Here is a 16,021-nt window from a genome sequence, read left to right as displayed (position 1 = left end):
TTAGATAATAGATTCGCAGGGAGAAGAAAAGGAAGCTTCACAGGCAGGTACTCAGCTTGTTCCTTTTTATCATCATCATGCCATTTTTCTTCATCTTTTGTGTTGAATGTTAGATTTTCATATATTTAAGAAGATGCTCTAATGATTGTTTTTTATTCTAAAGAACACAACCAAAAAAGAACATTGATGCTTAAATCAATTCTGCAGTATGAATGTCGGAACTCAATTGGCACATCACGGTGGACCTCAGGAATACTTTTGTCCAATGAAATTCTTCACAAGTCTTAGGATGCCGATGACTCAATACAACTCAAAAAATGCTTTTAATTTTCTAACAAATAGGTAGCTTTGAGTTTCCATGTCTTGTGGTTCCATTGAGTGCCAAGGATCTATCTGCTTACTGTACTTCACAATAAACTTTAGAAGCCTAAGTGGCAATCCTTGTTTCAGTAAGTGACTAAATTGAACCATCTGAGCTGATCAAAACAATGGCGCCAACAATGTTGGACAACAATGATCGGTATACCGACATACATTGTTGGACAGTGATCAGTCTTTGTAAGCAAACAATTTTGAAGAAGATACGGGTTGACTCTATGAACTTGGATATGATATGCTATGATATGTGCCTGCTTTTATTTAAGATTCACATTCTTTTGCCATTTGCTTACTTTACATAAAGGCTTGCACACTGAAAGCCCCATGCATGCATAAAGACTCTCTGTACGTGTACTTTAAAGTGAAAAACTAAAGTGTCTTTACTCTTTAATTCTTCTATAATCCTACTTATAGATGCTTATCTGTGTATACTTTATAAATAAGTCAGGCTAATAGATCTGATAAGAAGAGGAATATCAAAATAGAGATTAGAGGCAGAGAGAGGGAGTCACTTCATTTACAAGGGGTAGAGACAGCATGGCCGTGTGAGAGACTCAGGACTCAGTTAACGCAGAGTTAGATCAACCTGACTTGAAACCGAGCTCGGGTCCAACCAAACGGAGTCGTGCAACCATGATCTGACTTGAACCGAACTCACATCCGACCTACAGGGGAACTCTGCTTCAACACTCGGAGGTGTCAGTCCATCAATCATCTTAATCGGATCTTTAATCTTTTTAAAGTTTTCTAAGAAATTGATTCTAAATTTTGACCATGAATAATCTTATATGTACTAAGTTCATTAATTTTCATAAAAATAACTGATTAAGTTTTGGTTCCAAGTCCGTGTGCTAATTATCAATCATAAGCAAAATTAGATTGAAAATTTATAATTTTTGTGTTTGCATTTTGTAGTTTCTGAGTTTTATTTAAATTTTTGTATAGTAGTGTTTTTTTTACTCTAAGCCATGCTTGTGGTAAACGGGCCGGCCCAACCCAGACAGCCCTAAGCTCATATTATGGAATTGACAAGGCCAACATGTCTATCCTTTCAAGAAGCCTTGGGCTTTTACCCTTTCTCTTCTTTTCTGTCGCCGCCACCGCTCCAAGAACACCTATGCAATAATGCAACCACCGCTCGGCGCGCGAGATCCTTCTCCCTTCCCCTTTACTCTACCACTCGGCCAGACGTCTATGATGCACAATGTGCCAGCAACTGCAGTCTATCGCATCCTAAGAAGGGTAGCTGCAACGGTGGATTTATAAAACTCAATAAGTTGGATTTTGTAAATCTAATGACATTTAGGGCTGTAAATGAACTAAGCGTTTGTGAACAAGTTTAGTGTTCGACTTGATAAGAGCTTATTTACGTTCATTCAATATACATTAGATTAATTAAACAAACAAGTTTGAACACATATATGTTTAGCTCGTTAATATTTGTGAACAATATTCGCGAACAACGTTCGTGAACAAATATTCACGAACCATATTTATTAATAAAATTTTTTTCAATATATTAAATAAATAATAAAATGAAATAAAATAAATAAATTTAAATTATCAATCTTATTAACCAATCAAACAATCAAACAAGTTTGAATTGAGAGCTTGATAACATCTAAACGAATCAAGCTCAAGCCAAGCTTGAATTGAGAACTTGATAACATTTAAATGAACCAAGCTTAAGCCAAGTTTCAAACAAACTCAAGCTCATAAAAAATAAACCAACCCAAGCTTGAACACTCATTTCAAAAGCTTGATTCATTTTAAACTTGGCTCAGCTCGACTCGATTATCTTATCAAATAAGTTTGAATACCCCAAAAATTGGCTCGACTCGACTTGTTTACAATCCTAATGATATTGCAGGTATGATAAAAATTGAGGATTCGTGAATCTAGCATCCAAAATTAGATGTTGGGTTCATCGTGATTTTTAATAAAAAGTTAGTGGACATGGGTCCCATTGTGTCAACCATATACAAATAGAGTTAATTATTATATATTAATTATTAAATTAATAATTTATTAAAAAATATTAAATAAAACTAATATATATTATTAATAAATTAATTAATATGTATATTATAAATATATATTTATGATAATATATAAATAAATATTAAATAAAGATAGTAAATAGAAAATATAGATAATAATGTGGTGGGTCCAATATAAAATTATTTGTTAGGTTTACCGTTTATGATTGAAGGAAGAAGTTTATAAAAATTGTAGATTTTTTATTTTTGACATGATAATGATGTGATATAATAGGTCCTATCATCATCAAATTGGATTTATAAGTTTAGGATTATGATTATCCTAAGCAAAGGTTGAATTTTTTTCGACTACCTTTAACTGTCTTCAGCTGTGATGGGGACATAGTTCGTACGGTTGCAGCCGCACAGAAAATAAATAGAATTAATCATTTAACATTTTAATTAGAATGAATTTAGTAATTTAATTAATAATAATAGTTAGTTAATGATATGTAAAATAAATAAATTGAAATATATAAATTTTTTTTAAGGAATTTTAGAATTTTAAATTGTTTTTCTATAATATTTTTAGAGGATAATTGGTTAAAATTTAGTGAAATCATATTTAAATGGGGAATTTATTGGCTAATTAACCTAGGGTTTCAATTAATTCCCTAGTTTTTATTCCGACGACGCCTTCCACTCCGCTGCTTTTCACCTCTCCCGCACGCGACGCCGCCGTGAGTTTTAGCCGGAGAAGACGCCGCCGCTGCCGTGAGCTGTCGCGTGACAAACCTAGTAAAAAAATTCAAAGACTGGAAGGCGGCTCATGTCGTTCCCGTGCCGGAAAGCCCGGAACGTCCGTTTCTGACGAACCATGCTTGTAGCGATGCAGAGTAAAAAGAGGCGGCGAGTTGATCCACCGACGATCCACCCTCGGAATCGGTACTCCGAGAAGCCACCAGACTTTGCGCTGCTTGCCTCCCTCTATCCATCGTTCCGCCCCTACGTCTTCCCTTCCTCCCGTCCTGGTGGTCGCCCTTCCATCGACTGGACTGACTTTAATGCTACTCGCGAGCTCACTCGGGTTCTGCTTTCTCATGATCATAGCGTGAATTGGTACCAATTTTCTTTCAATTCCTGATAAGATCCTTTAATGGATCTATTCAAATAAATCATTGGAAACTTTATCTTTAGAATAAGATCCTTAAATAGATCTATTCATATAAATCCTTAGTTTTATTTCCTTTTTAAAGATAAGTTTATTTTTCTTTTAGATAAGTTACTTTTTCTCTTGAAAAGGTATTTTTATGTGCTTATTTAAAGAGACCTTGTAATCTTTGGCAATTTAATTTCTTTTGGTTAATCAATTCCACTTGATTATTGGAGGTCGATCTCCTCGAAGTGATCGCCTTACCTTGGTATCAAAGCCAAGTTCACTTCATCATCGCCCTATAGCATCAAGCATAAACTTCTTCAACACCTCAAGCCCACATCCACTAACAAGTGCATGGTCTTAACCTGACTTCCAGAGAAGAAAATCCATTCCGACATGATGATAGGAGGATATCAACCTGACGACAAATGGGCTTTAGAATGTGAAGCTAAGCACGAGTCAAGAATGGATAAACTCGAAAAAACTGTAGCATCATTGGTCACAATAGTAGAAGAATTGAAGGATCGTTTGGAGGAGGATTCCAGCTCAAGTATACTAATAAAAAGGGGAACAAATTGATAATCTCGACAACAACAATACGACCGTAGAGCTAACTCATATGTAGATCGAGAGCACAATCTCCCTCGTTGGGAGAACAACGTTCCGATTGGATGAATTTCAAGGGTGGGTTGAAAAATATTTTCCCTTCCATAGCACATTGGGTTATGCAAAGGTAGAACTAGCATCTTTAAACCTCAAAGGCGATGCCATCCAATAGTATGACCGACTTGAGGCATGCTATGGACCTCCAAAATGGGAGGATTTCAAAGAAGAGTTCCTCAATCAATTTGGTCCTTCCGGTTATGATAATGTTGATGGAGAGTTGGCCAAAATTAGATAGACTACAACTGTACTAAGGACGATTCGAATGACTCTCTAACCGAACTCGTGATCGGTCAGAAAAGCAATTATTAGACACTTTTATTGAGGGACTTGGTCTTGATATACGGCGAGAAGTAAAAATGAATCAACCCCGCACCATTAAGGCTACCTTATCCTTTACACGACTACAAGAAGAGAAGATCAATGAGGAAGGAAGAAGAAATAACAAGGTAATTTATGAAAACACATCGCGTTGTTCAACACCTCGTAGATTGACAAAAGAAGAGATCAAGGAACGAATGACAAAGGGATTATGCTAGCATTGCTATGAAAAGTGGCACCGTGGTCATCAATGCAAGCAAAAGAGGATATTGATGATTGAACCAATAGAGCACTCTAAGAAAAAAGATGATTTCAATGAAGGTACAAGAAATTATCGACGAAAGAGAAGATTACTCTATGACAATATCAGTTCATGCCTTAGAAGGACTACAAACTCCGCAAACGATGAAGGTAAAAGGATTCATTAAAAAACAACTAGTCATGATACTTATAGATTCAGGAAGCACTAATAATTTTCTAACTCAACTTTGGCAAGAAGGCTTAAACACAAATTCGAGCAAGCATCTACATTTGATGTCAAGGTGGTAGATAGAAAATCACTTACAAGTCCAGGAAAGTGCGATAGTGTTAAAATTTTCTTACCAAATTATGAATTAACCACAAATCTCTTTCTTGTACCCCTAGATAGATGTGATGTCGTACTTGGAGCACAATGATTGAGAACAAAGGGTGACACAATATGGAATTTCTCTCAGTTAACAATGCGCTTTCAAGATCAAGGAAAAGAAGTTTGCATTAGAGGCAAGAAACAAGACACTGTCACAGCAATTAGTAGTTATCAGGTAGAGCGGTTATTAAAGAAAGATTGCTCCATTTTTCTCATGCAACTCTCCATCAAGAAGGAACCTATAGGTACATCTCATACTCCACAAGAATTAGAGGCACTTCTTTTAAAATTTTCTATATTATTTGCTAAGCCAAAGGGACTTCCTCCATCATGTGACATCGCATACCTTTAATTCTAGGGAGTGCACTAGCAAATGTTAGGCCTTATCGCTACCCTTACATACAGAAGGAGGAAATTGAGAAGATTGTACAAGAGATGCTTCAAGCTGGTATCGTTCACCCAAGTGTAAATCCATATTCCTCCCCAGTACTGCTTGTGCGAAAGAAAGACAAAAGTTGGCGAATGTGTGTGGATTATCGGACACTCAATAAAATTACAATGAATGACAAGTATCCCATCCTCATTATTGACAAATTACTTGATGAATTAGGAGGTGCCTCATTCTTCTCAAAGTTGGATCTTCGCTCAGACTTCCATTAGATAAGAATCCATCAATCAAACATTCTAAAAATAGTTTTTCGGACTCATGATGGTCATTATGAATTTTTTGTCATACTTTTTGGCTTAACTAATGCACTTTCTACATTCCAAAGTTTGATGAACGATATCTTCAGGCCTTACCTCCGTAAGTTTGTATTGATTTCTTTGATGGCATTCTTGTTTATAGTACATCGTTCGAAGATCATTTGCATCACCTTTGTAAAGTACTCACCCCTTTGCGTGAGCATTCTGTTTTTGTGAAAAGATTTAAGTGCAGCTTTAGGACAACTAAGGTGAAATACCTTGGTTATATTGTAAGCCAAAATGGAGTACCTGCTGATCCCTCAACAGTCCAAGTTATGAAAGAGTGGCTCATCCCAAAGAATATCAAGGCATTACGTGATTTTCCGGGTCTCACGGGGTTATTATCATAAATTTGTAAAAAATTATGGAAAGATTAGTGCTCCACTAACATCTTTATTAAAGAAAGATGCATTTAGGTGGCGTCCCGAAGTAGAAAAGGCATTCCAAAATTTAAAAGAGGCTATGATGACAACACTAGTCTTGCACTACCTAATTTCAATAAGCAATTTGTCATTAAAGCCGACGCATCCGGAGTTGGGATCGGAGCAGTTCTTATGCAAGAAGGACAACCATTAGCTTTTACTAGCAAGACGTTATCTCCTCTACATCAACAGATGTCTATTTATGACAAGGAAATGTTGGCTATTATACATGTTACAAAATGGAGACCCTATCTTCTTGGCCGACGCTTTCAAATACGAACTGACAATAAGAGCCTTAAATTTATCTTGGATCAATGTATCTCTAATATGGATAAACAAAAATGGATCAAGAGGCTCTTGGGATATGCTTATGAAATCGTTTACAAGAAAGGAACGGAAAATATAGTAGTTGATGCTTTATCTCGCTATCCTAACCAAATGGAGTTCGCTGCTATATCTTTAATAACTTGCAAGAACCTTGACAACATAAAAAGAGAGCTAAAGGAAAACTCAGCGGCACAAGCTCTCATTCAGAGCATACTACAAAATTCATTGTTAGAACCCCACTATTCTTGGGATGGAGTAATTTTACAATATAAAGAAAAAATCATCTCTCCAACAAACTCAGTCGAAAAAGAGAGTAATATTAGAGGAATTTCATTCTTCACCAATTGTAGGGCATTCTGGCTTCCTACATATGTATAAACGGATTTCAAGAGCTTTATATGGGAAAGGAATGAAAAAAGATGTCAAAAACTTTGTTGCTGAATGTGATGTGTGCCAAAGAAACAAAAGAGTAAATGTAGCAAAACCAGGTCTTCTTCAACCCCTTCCCATACCCGAATAAATAGGGACAAACATTTCCATGGATTCCATAGATGGGTTACCCATGTCACAAGGACAAACCACTATCATGGTAGTCGTTGATCGTCTCACAAAATATGCTCATTTTTGTTTGTTATCACATCCTTACACAATTACCCGTGTCGCTCAAGCATTTGTTGACCATATAATCAAACTACATGGGTTACAAGACCTATTGTATAGAGATTCGGTATTTACAAGTAAATTTTAGAAAGAATTATTTCAATTGCAAGACACTAAACTTAATTTTAACACATCCTACCATCCATAGTCAGATGGACAAATAGAGGTGGTTGGTCGATGTTTAGAGAATTATTCACGCTACTTAACTAGTGATAGACCAAAGGAGTGGGTTCCTTGGCTTTCATGGGCAGAATAGTGGTACAATACGACCTACCACTCAGCTACTAAGATTACCCCATTTGAGGTCGTTTATGGATGTGTACCACCATCGATTAGCTCATACACACATGGATCAACAAATGTGCAATAAGTCAACCAAAACCTACGTAGGACCAAATATTGCAACTTTTGGAAAACAACTTATCCAATGCACAAGCAAGAATGAAGTAATTGGCAGACAAGCATCGTTCAGAAAGAGAATTTGCAGTAGGAGATTGGGTTTTTCTAAGACTTCAACCATACAAGTAGGTTTCAATTCGTTCTTCAACCTCTATAAAGTTGTCACCAAAATTTTATGGCCCTTATAAAGTGATAGAGCGTATTGGACCTATTGCTTATCGCCTGGAGCTTCCACAAGATTCTAAAATAGACCCTATATTTCATGTATCTTATTTAAAGAAGAAATTAGGCGACAAATTTACATCTTCCTGAAGTGAATTCTGATGGTGAGGTTAAGTTTCAACCTTATGCTATTTTAGAAAGAAGATTTGTGAAGAAGAACAATCAAACGATGATTGAACTATTAATTCAGTGGGACAACTTATCTATCATTGATGCAACATGGGAGTTATATGATACAATTCAAGAAAAATTTCTAGAGTTTATTGCCAAACAACCTTGAGGACAAGGTTATTTTGAAGTGTAGTGGAATGATAAGATCCTTTAATGGATTTAAGTTTTATTTCCTTTTTTAAGATAAGTTTATTTTTCTTTTAGATAAGTTAGATTTTTTCTCTTGAAAAGGTATTTTTACATGCTTATTTAAAGAGACGTTGTAATCTTTGGAAATTTAATTTCTTTTGGTTATCAATTCCACTTAAGCCAATCCCCTCGAAGTGATCACCCTACCCCCTTCTCGTTTTTTTTTCGATTTTCCACGTGATAGGACTTGGGTTCCTATCAATTTCTAGTGTGTCTTTTAATATTATTCAGTATGCATTTTTTTTAAATTTTTTTCCATATTTCTCCATTCTTATGTGATTTGTACTCAAAGGTTAGATCTTTGACAAGGTTTGAATAGAAATAACACTTGGTACAAGAGCATTAACTTTTATGTATGCTTTTTAACTACTCAACAATTACGATTATTGTTCAATGGAATTTTCTTATGTCTACTTATTTCCTGAAAAAGTAAGTGGTGTTCTGAAGTTCTTTCTTCCTAATTTTACCATGTCCTTGTTCAGTTTTTCAGTTATGTAGTTTTAATGCGTCACATAAAATAGTAGAAATACTCTACTGGTACAAATTCAACTAATAACCGAATTATGTGTTAGGTGATTTACTCCTAAATTGTAAAATCATATATTACAAAACAGGTAGTATTTCTAGAGTGAATTGGATTCTTTAGAAGCACTTTCAATCAATGTTGTAAGCACCTATAGTCATGGTTTCTCAATAGATGAATCAGCATCCATGAGATTTAATAAATTTTAAAACATGCAACATAGTGGACAAAATACATGTTAGCGCTTCAGGTAAGAAGTCTGGATAGTTGATTAATCTATAAAAGAAAATAGAGATTGGTGAAGTAACTTGAAAATTTTCACTTGGAAAATGAAACATTTTATATCCAACACTTGCAGGTGGATTCCTGATGGTCAGCTTTGCCCTACTGTGCCAAATCGATCAAACTATATCCATTGGATTGAAGATTTACTATCCTCTGAACTTATCCCCTCATTGAATTTCTCTGATAAGAAAGTAATGGGTTTTGATATTGGTACTGGTGCAAATTGCATATATCCTCTCCTTGGTGCATCCCTGTTTGGTTGGGGTTTTGTTGGATCAGGTGGGTTTGCAGGTTTCGGAATTCTACATCTCTAGATCATATTTCAATGTATTTATATTTGATAAGTTTTTGATCCTTGAATATGCAGCATGGTAAAAAAAGTTCTTGCTCGACTTTGGTTGTAGATGTGACTGATGTGGCTTTAGAATGGGCTGCTAAAAATGTTGAGAGCAATCCCCACCTATCAGAACTGATTGAGATCAGAAATGCCAATAATACTTTATGTTCCATTGAAGATGTTTCTAAAGCTGAAGAGAACATTGAAGGAGGCATGGAGCTTTCTAATAGAGAATCTTTGAAACTGAAGCAGAATGTAGAATGCCACCCTGAAGCTCAAGTGCTTTTAGGCGTGGTCAAGGTGGATGAGAAATTTGATTTCTGCATGTGCAATCCTCCATTTTTTGAGAGCATTGACGAAGCAGGACTGAACCCAAAAACTTCATGTGGAGGAACAATGGCAGAGATGGTTTATCCTGGTGGAGAGCAAGCTTTTATTATGCGCATCATCAGTGATAGTGTTGTGCTAAAGAACTCCTTCCGGTAACATCCCTATGCACTAATGTCGTGTTTTTTGGCACATAGTGGAAATAACTTAATATTTCTTTATTTTTATCATAGATGGTTCACATCAATGGTTGGGAGAAAGGCAAATTTGAAAGTATTGATCTCAAAGCTTCGAGAGATTGGGGTCTCTATAGTAAAGACTACTGAATTTGTTCAAGGTCAAACTGCTAGATGGGGTCTTGCATGGTCATTTGTAGCTCCAAAGAAAAATTCCATTATATTAAATACACCAATAAAGAGCCATCATTCCTTTACACTCCAGGTTTGTACATAAAGCAGACTATGATTGAAGCAAATATAGTACATAACAAAGTCTTAACTCATGAAATGAATAAATACTTATCTGAAGTAAGATAGCTATAATGATTTAGAAGCTTGTAAGGACTATGGGTTTTGCCCATGATAATATGAAAATCATCACATTGTCAAATTGGTTTCTGTTCTTATTCATAGAAATTTTTAACGAACTATTTGAATGCTTCATAGAATTACAACACAACTAGTCTAATAACAATTCCTCTATACGATTTCCTTTGGCCATCAGTATTCTTCACTATACTAGCCATCCCCTCCTTTGTGCAAACCTATGGTTTATCCTCCCCATCCTCTTTGCTTTGTGTGGTTCATCCTTTTGATCATGCCAAGTACAATGCTTTACTGTCCCGTCACTTTCTTTTAGAGTTGGAATCTATGTGTTCCTCAATGAGGTAATGCTTAGTGGGAGAATTATGTTAGCGAGTGTGTGTATTCCAGCAACTACTATTTGCTTCTGTATGCTATCGTTATGTTCGTTCACCTTTTCTTTACCTTTTTTCTTATCTCTTGTTTTTTCGAAAGCTTCTTACTATTTCCTACTACAGGGTCTCCCACGTCAGCTTGGGGCATTCCAGATATTGAAGGCTGTGGAGTCCTTTTACCTGGCTGGCGGCGCTGCTTGTAAATTGGATGTTTCATCATTTTCTGTCAAAGTAATATCATAATTTCCATATTTTTTGTCCATGTTATCAATATCATTTGCTTTCAACATTTCTATCGCGCAACGTTTTTCACAATTCACAGTATCAAATGATCAGGTTGATTCCATTTTGCCCCCATCAGATGCATCAAATGACCCAACATCTTCATGCAATCTGTCATTTCATGTCTCGGTAATTTTTTCGGCTCAAGTGGAATCAACACTAGGAAAAAATTTTGTGACGGTGTATGATCTAATGCTTCTTCTCATAGGTCTTTGAGCAAACTCCCGGAACACTACTAGTCAGGGGATCACTTATGCAAAAGAATGATCCACTTTCAGGTACATGTTTTTCTTGACTGCATTACTGATTCAAGTATGATTGTGTCCTTAGATCCCTAATTTGCTACAAAACACTATGTTAGAGGAACTAAAGTTAGTGATGTTGGGTATGAACCTTAAATTCTTGCTTTGATCTGCCTTTTTCAGGAATGTTTTCTTCTTTATTTTCGCGGTTGGAGGATTCTTTGAAAAATGATTTCGTCAACAAGTCTAGGCTGAATTAGGAGTAACAGAAACCTTGGTGCTCTATCTATCAATCTATTTATGGTTTTGCGACATAAATTGAGCTTTGCTGTGTTGTTTAGAGCTCGTTTTAGAGCTCATACTCCCAGATTTAATCTTATTGTGTTTAGTAATTTCACCAACTGATTTTGATATAATCTAGATCATTCTCAAGTAAATGATCAAAAATAAATCAATCAAATGATGTGGTTTTGTAGGAAACCTTCGTCTGACTCGATACTTAGTATAAGAAAAATAAAAAAATTAATAGGGCTTTGGAACAATGAGGGTTATAAAACAAATCAAAATTCTGTATGATATTTTTGAAAAATTATTTTTTTGGGGATTTAAAATTCTTGGCAAATTGTGCTAATGCACACCTAACTTCAACATTTGAGATGGACCCACCAATTAATTAATGCTTGCTAGAAATATGAGATAAGTTTAAAATACATCAATGGGTATCATAAATTGCAACCAATTAATTTGTTTTTCTTCTTCAAATAATGTGAAGATCAAATGGCATCCATTCTTATCTCTCTATCAATTTTTATTTAATTATGTGGTGGCAATTATGCTAGTTGTCCATTTCATTTGGCAATTCATGTCGACACTCATCATCACACGCCATTCTTGTTTTTTTCCCCCCTTGAGTTGGGTTGAGCATCATCACCATCATGTGACTTGTTTATGGTTGTACAATTAATAATTTCTCAAAATTAGTTATAAAATATGGTCACGTTATAATTTTAGGTCAATCATTCTTGATAAAATTTCTAATAAATAAAGATATATTAACAAAACTATCATTATTTTTTTTTAAAAAAAAACTCTTTATTTCGATGATAAGGTACATCTTATCCCCACTGTGTTCACAATCACTTCCTGCTAATAATTAAGCCATAATTTTGCTAAGCAAACCCAAATTAAATAAAACATGGCAATAAGATTAAATAATTTAATTAACTACTAATTAATGACAATATTTATTTGTGGCTCAATCCAATTAGGCTTGCCCTTCCAGCCGCGCGTGCGTGACGCCGGCACACAGGTCAACGAAGTCGCCGTCGATGAAGTCGGTGGAGTACACCTGCAGCCGGTTGGCCACGCCGCCGGCGAACGCCTGCGACACGAACAGCCTTGCGTACGGCATGATCTCGTCGTCCACCATCTTCACCACCGGGTTCTCTGCGTTCGGGGTCACCGTGTTCTCTACCCGGTAAAAGTACCGCCTCTCCGTCACCGGCGGCTGCTCCGACAGGTGCTTCATGTTGCTGTCGAACTTGGTCTTCGGCTGGAAGGAGTCGATCCAGTTGTCCCTCAGGTACCCTGCGCCCCACAGCTTGCTCCCCGCCGCCGGCGCCGGCGACTTCCGCGGCTTCCACACGCAGATTACCCGGCCGGGGAGCACCTCGGCGATTGTCTTCCCGAACACCGCCTCGTCGTGGGGGATCAGCACGTCGCCGAGCTGATCCACCAGGTAGTTCTCGAATTCCGGCGGGTCCTCGTGGCCGAACTCGGTTCGGATCTCAAGGAGCACCACCTCCGCCTCGGTCTCCGCCAGGAACTTCTTCAAGTCGTCGAGGATGACGTCGACGGAGTAGGATTTTATAATTCCGTGTGCCACGTGGCGGCTCTGTTCGACGCGGACGTCGAGGGCGCGGGCGCCGGCGGCGAGCTGGTCGTAGATAGAAAGGGTTTGGCACTCGGCGAAGGGGCGGGTGACGAGGGGGACGCCAATCCCGTTGGTGGCGGAGTCGTGGGTTCCCGGCCAAACGATTTGGTTGATGCGGAGGCGGTCGGGACCGAGCTCCGACATCCACATCTTGCGGTCGGAGGGTCGGAAGTCGGAGCCGGGAAAGGCGTCGCCGGATGATTCGAGGAGGGACCGGAGGTCATTCCTCTCCTCCGCGAGCTGCTTCCTGCCGTCGACGAGGTGCGAGACGGCGTCGGAGGCGTTCCTGGTGGCAGAGGTGGCGGTGTCGACAACGGACTTGCTGAGGTTGGCGACGGACTTGCCGATGTCGGAGATGTTGAAGTGCATGGTGGCCGGCCGGCGGCGGCGGAGGAGGAGGAGGAGGGGGAGTTGGAAACAGAGTGGTGTTTGTGGAAACAAGGAGGTTGAGTTGTTTTCCTTGATTGGTTAATGGTTAAATAGAATTTGGGATTATTTTTTAAAATAGTATTTACAGATTTTTCTTATTTTTTTAATAATATAATTTTATTTTATTATTAAAATAATTTCCTCAACTAATTAATGAGCGTACAAAAACTAAATAAAATATCATGATAGTCTTTTAATTTATTTTTTAAATCAAAGATGTTCTATCTTAATAGTGTCCCTATAAAATTATTAGGTTATCCTCAAATATAGTATTCTATTTATTTAAATTTTTAATAGATAATTTCAAATTTAAATTGTGAATTCATTTAATAACTTATTCATAACTGTAATCAAATTGATTATTCTGTTTAACAGTATTCACGATGTATTAATTATAAAATTATAGTCGATACAGGCTTTTTTTTTCAATAATATTTATATTATAAGAGTTGTTTCAGCCATATTCACATAACTACTCGATCGATTTAGGATTTATATTTATAATCAATCTATAAAAAGCCGATCTAACAATATACTTATGTAAGTTATGAGGAGGGTGAGTTGGATGGATATCCTTTTAATTAAAAAAAAATCAAAAGGGATGTTCTTACAATTTAAAAATAAAAGAGCCCTTCTAATTTTTCTCAATTAATAAATGAATATTTTTTAAAAAACAAAATATTTCGGTGATTTCTCTTAAATTTGGTGAAATAGAAGCATGATTGATGACAACTCGTTGAGTGGCCGGCCAGAACAGTTCTTAATTATTGGCAAATGCGACTTTGATAAAAACCCTAATTATATTTAATTAATTTGGAGATTTATAAAATATTAGGGTGATGGGATGTACATTGATGACCGCTGAAACAAGATTATAATTATTATATTTGATAATTAACTTTAGGTTGCATTTGAATATTTTATAAAATTATATATCTAAATTTTTAAATAATTTTTATTTATTTATTTATTTTTCAAATATGAATGAAAATTGGTTGGGTTTGTCATTTTTTTTCCCTAAAACATAAAACGTGTTATTCTGTTAGATTTCAAATTCCAATTAGTTATAGTTTAGATTAAGTCACTTAATAATTTTTTAAAAGGTGATAGGATTTAGGGGAAGAAAAAAATATATGATTTACATTTGCCACGTGTTTAATGAAATAAATAGGGATAGGAACGGGATAAGATCTTTCTTTGGATATCTACGACCATCCAATCAGATTTAAATATTATTTAAAGGGTAAGACCTGAAATTGGATGTTGATGTTCCTTTTTATTTTTAATTTTTTTTGGTGTCAAAAAAAAACCCCTCATTCTTTCAACTAAATAATTATATAAATAAAAGATAATTAAAGCCATAATTAAGAAATTATAGTGGTAGTTGGGTATCATATGATAGAAGGTGATTTGCACTCTCGTCCCAATGCTTCTATTAATCTATTCCTAAACTAGATAAATTATACATGATTATTAATTATTAGTGCATATGGCTAAGAAATGGAAAAAGACAATTGGGCATTAGTTCCTAGGACAAACTGATGATTTAACTGAATTATAAGAACAAATATTTAGCTACTTAAAAATTTTAATAAACAATTTTAAATATTTAGCTACTCTTGCAAATATTTAAGCCTAAAAACCACATTCTTGTGATTTCAAAATCATTAAAGCGGAAAGAAAAAAAAGATATATTTTTTTAAAAAAAACACATCCTTTTTTTTCATCAAGGCGACGACGTCTGTTTTTTTTCAATAAAAAAAAAACACCTCATCCACAACTTTATAAAATATAACAGTTATACTTAAATACACTATTCATATTATTATCTCTTATATTATATATTAAATCCTTAACCAATTAACCAGCTATATAGATATAACATGTTTGCATTGTAACAACTATAAAATCATAATTGTTACAATATTATAATAATTACAATTTATAATTATTATCAAATTATAACAACTATGATTTTATAACTACTATAGGATTAATCTTATTCAATAATTATAACAACTATGAAACTATAACTGTTATAAGTATAATAACAACTATATAATCATAATTGCTACAATATTATGGTAACTATGATTTTTTAATTGCTACATAGATTTATCATGTTCATATAATTATCAACCAATCCAAAATTTAATGGGAATGATAGGAGATAATAATGTTCAATAGTATATTTAATAGCAACTATCATTTTACAAAAAAGATTGATAGTCCATGATTTACCTCTTGTGTGTTGACCTTAAAAAGAAATGAACGAATCACCTTTTGCCCGTTGGAAAGGTTGATGGGGTAAGATACTCCTTTGATATAAGGGCAATCATATGATGAAAACAGGTACATTCTTTTGATTTTTGGCCAAAAATAAATTATACGAGGCAAAATAAAAGTTCCCACTCCATGACTTATTTCAAGTTTATAACTAGTTATAATCTTGACTTGAATGTCTTAATTGTGATGGTTTAAATGAACA

The 16,021-nt window shown here is 35.5% G+C and overlaps 2 protein-coding genes across 2 annotated transcripts; one reads left to right on the top strand and one right to left on the bottom strand.

Moving 5' to 3' along the window:
• The first annotated feature begins 3,014 nt into the window (after positions 1-3,014).
• On the top strand, positions 3,015-11,563 carry LOC122047154 (U6 small nuclear RNA (adenine-(43)-N(6))-methyltransferase-like). The gene is made up of 8 exons (XM_042608252.1): positions 3,015-3,476; positions 9,141-9,346; positions 9,472-9,886; positions 9,965-10,172; positions 10,771-10,878; positions 10,984-11,058; positions 11,138-11,207; positions 11,355-11,563. Exons 1-8 carry the CDS (start codon positions 3,235-3,237, stop codon positions 11,429-11,431), a joined length of 1,401 nt encoding a protein of 466 aa, XP_042464186.1. The 5' UTR covers positions 3,015-3,234; the 3' UTR covers positions 11,432-11,563.
• Positions 11,564-12,238: 675 nt separating this feature from the next.
• LOC122047156 lies at positions 12,239-13,566 on the bottom strand. Its single transcript, XM_042608255.1, has one exon. The coding sequence runs from the start codon at positions 13,471-13,473 to the stop codon at positions 12,436-12,438; it is 1,038 nt and encodes a 345-aa protein (XP_042464189.1). The 5' UTR covers positions 13,474-13,566; the 3' UTR covers positions 12,239-12,435.
• Between the last annotated feature and the right edge of the window lie 2,455 nt (positions 13,567-16,021).

Source organism: Zingiber officinale, chromosome 2B, assembly GCF_018446385.1.
Source record: "Zingiber officinale cultivar Zhangliang chromosome 2B, Zo_v1.1, whole genome shotgun sequence".
Taxonomy (NCBI): Eukaryota; Viridiplantae; Streptophyta; class Magnoliopsida; order Zingiberales; family Zingiberaceae; genus Zingiber; species Zingiber officinale.
Note: the sequence above shows the minus strand (reverse complement) of the source record. Positions and strands in the feature narration are given on the sequence as shown.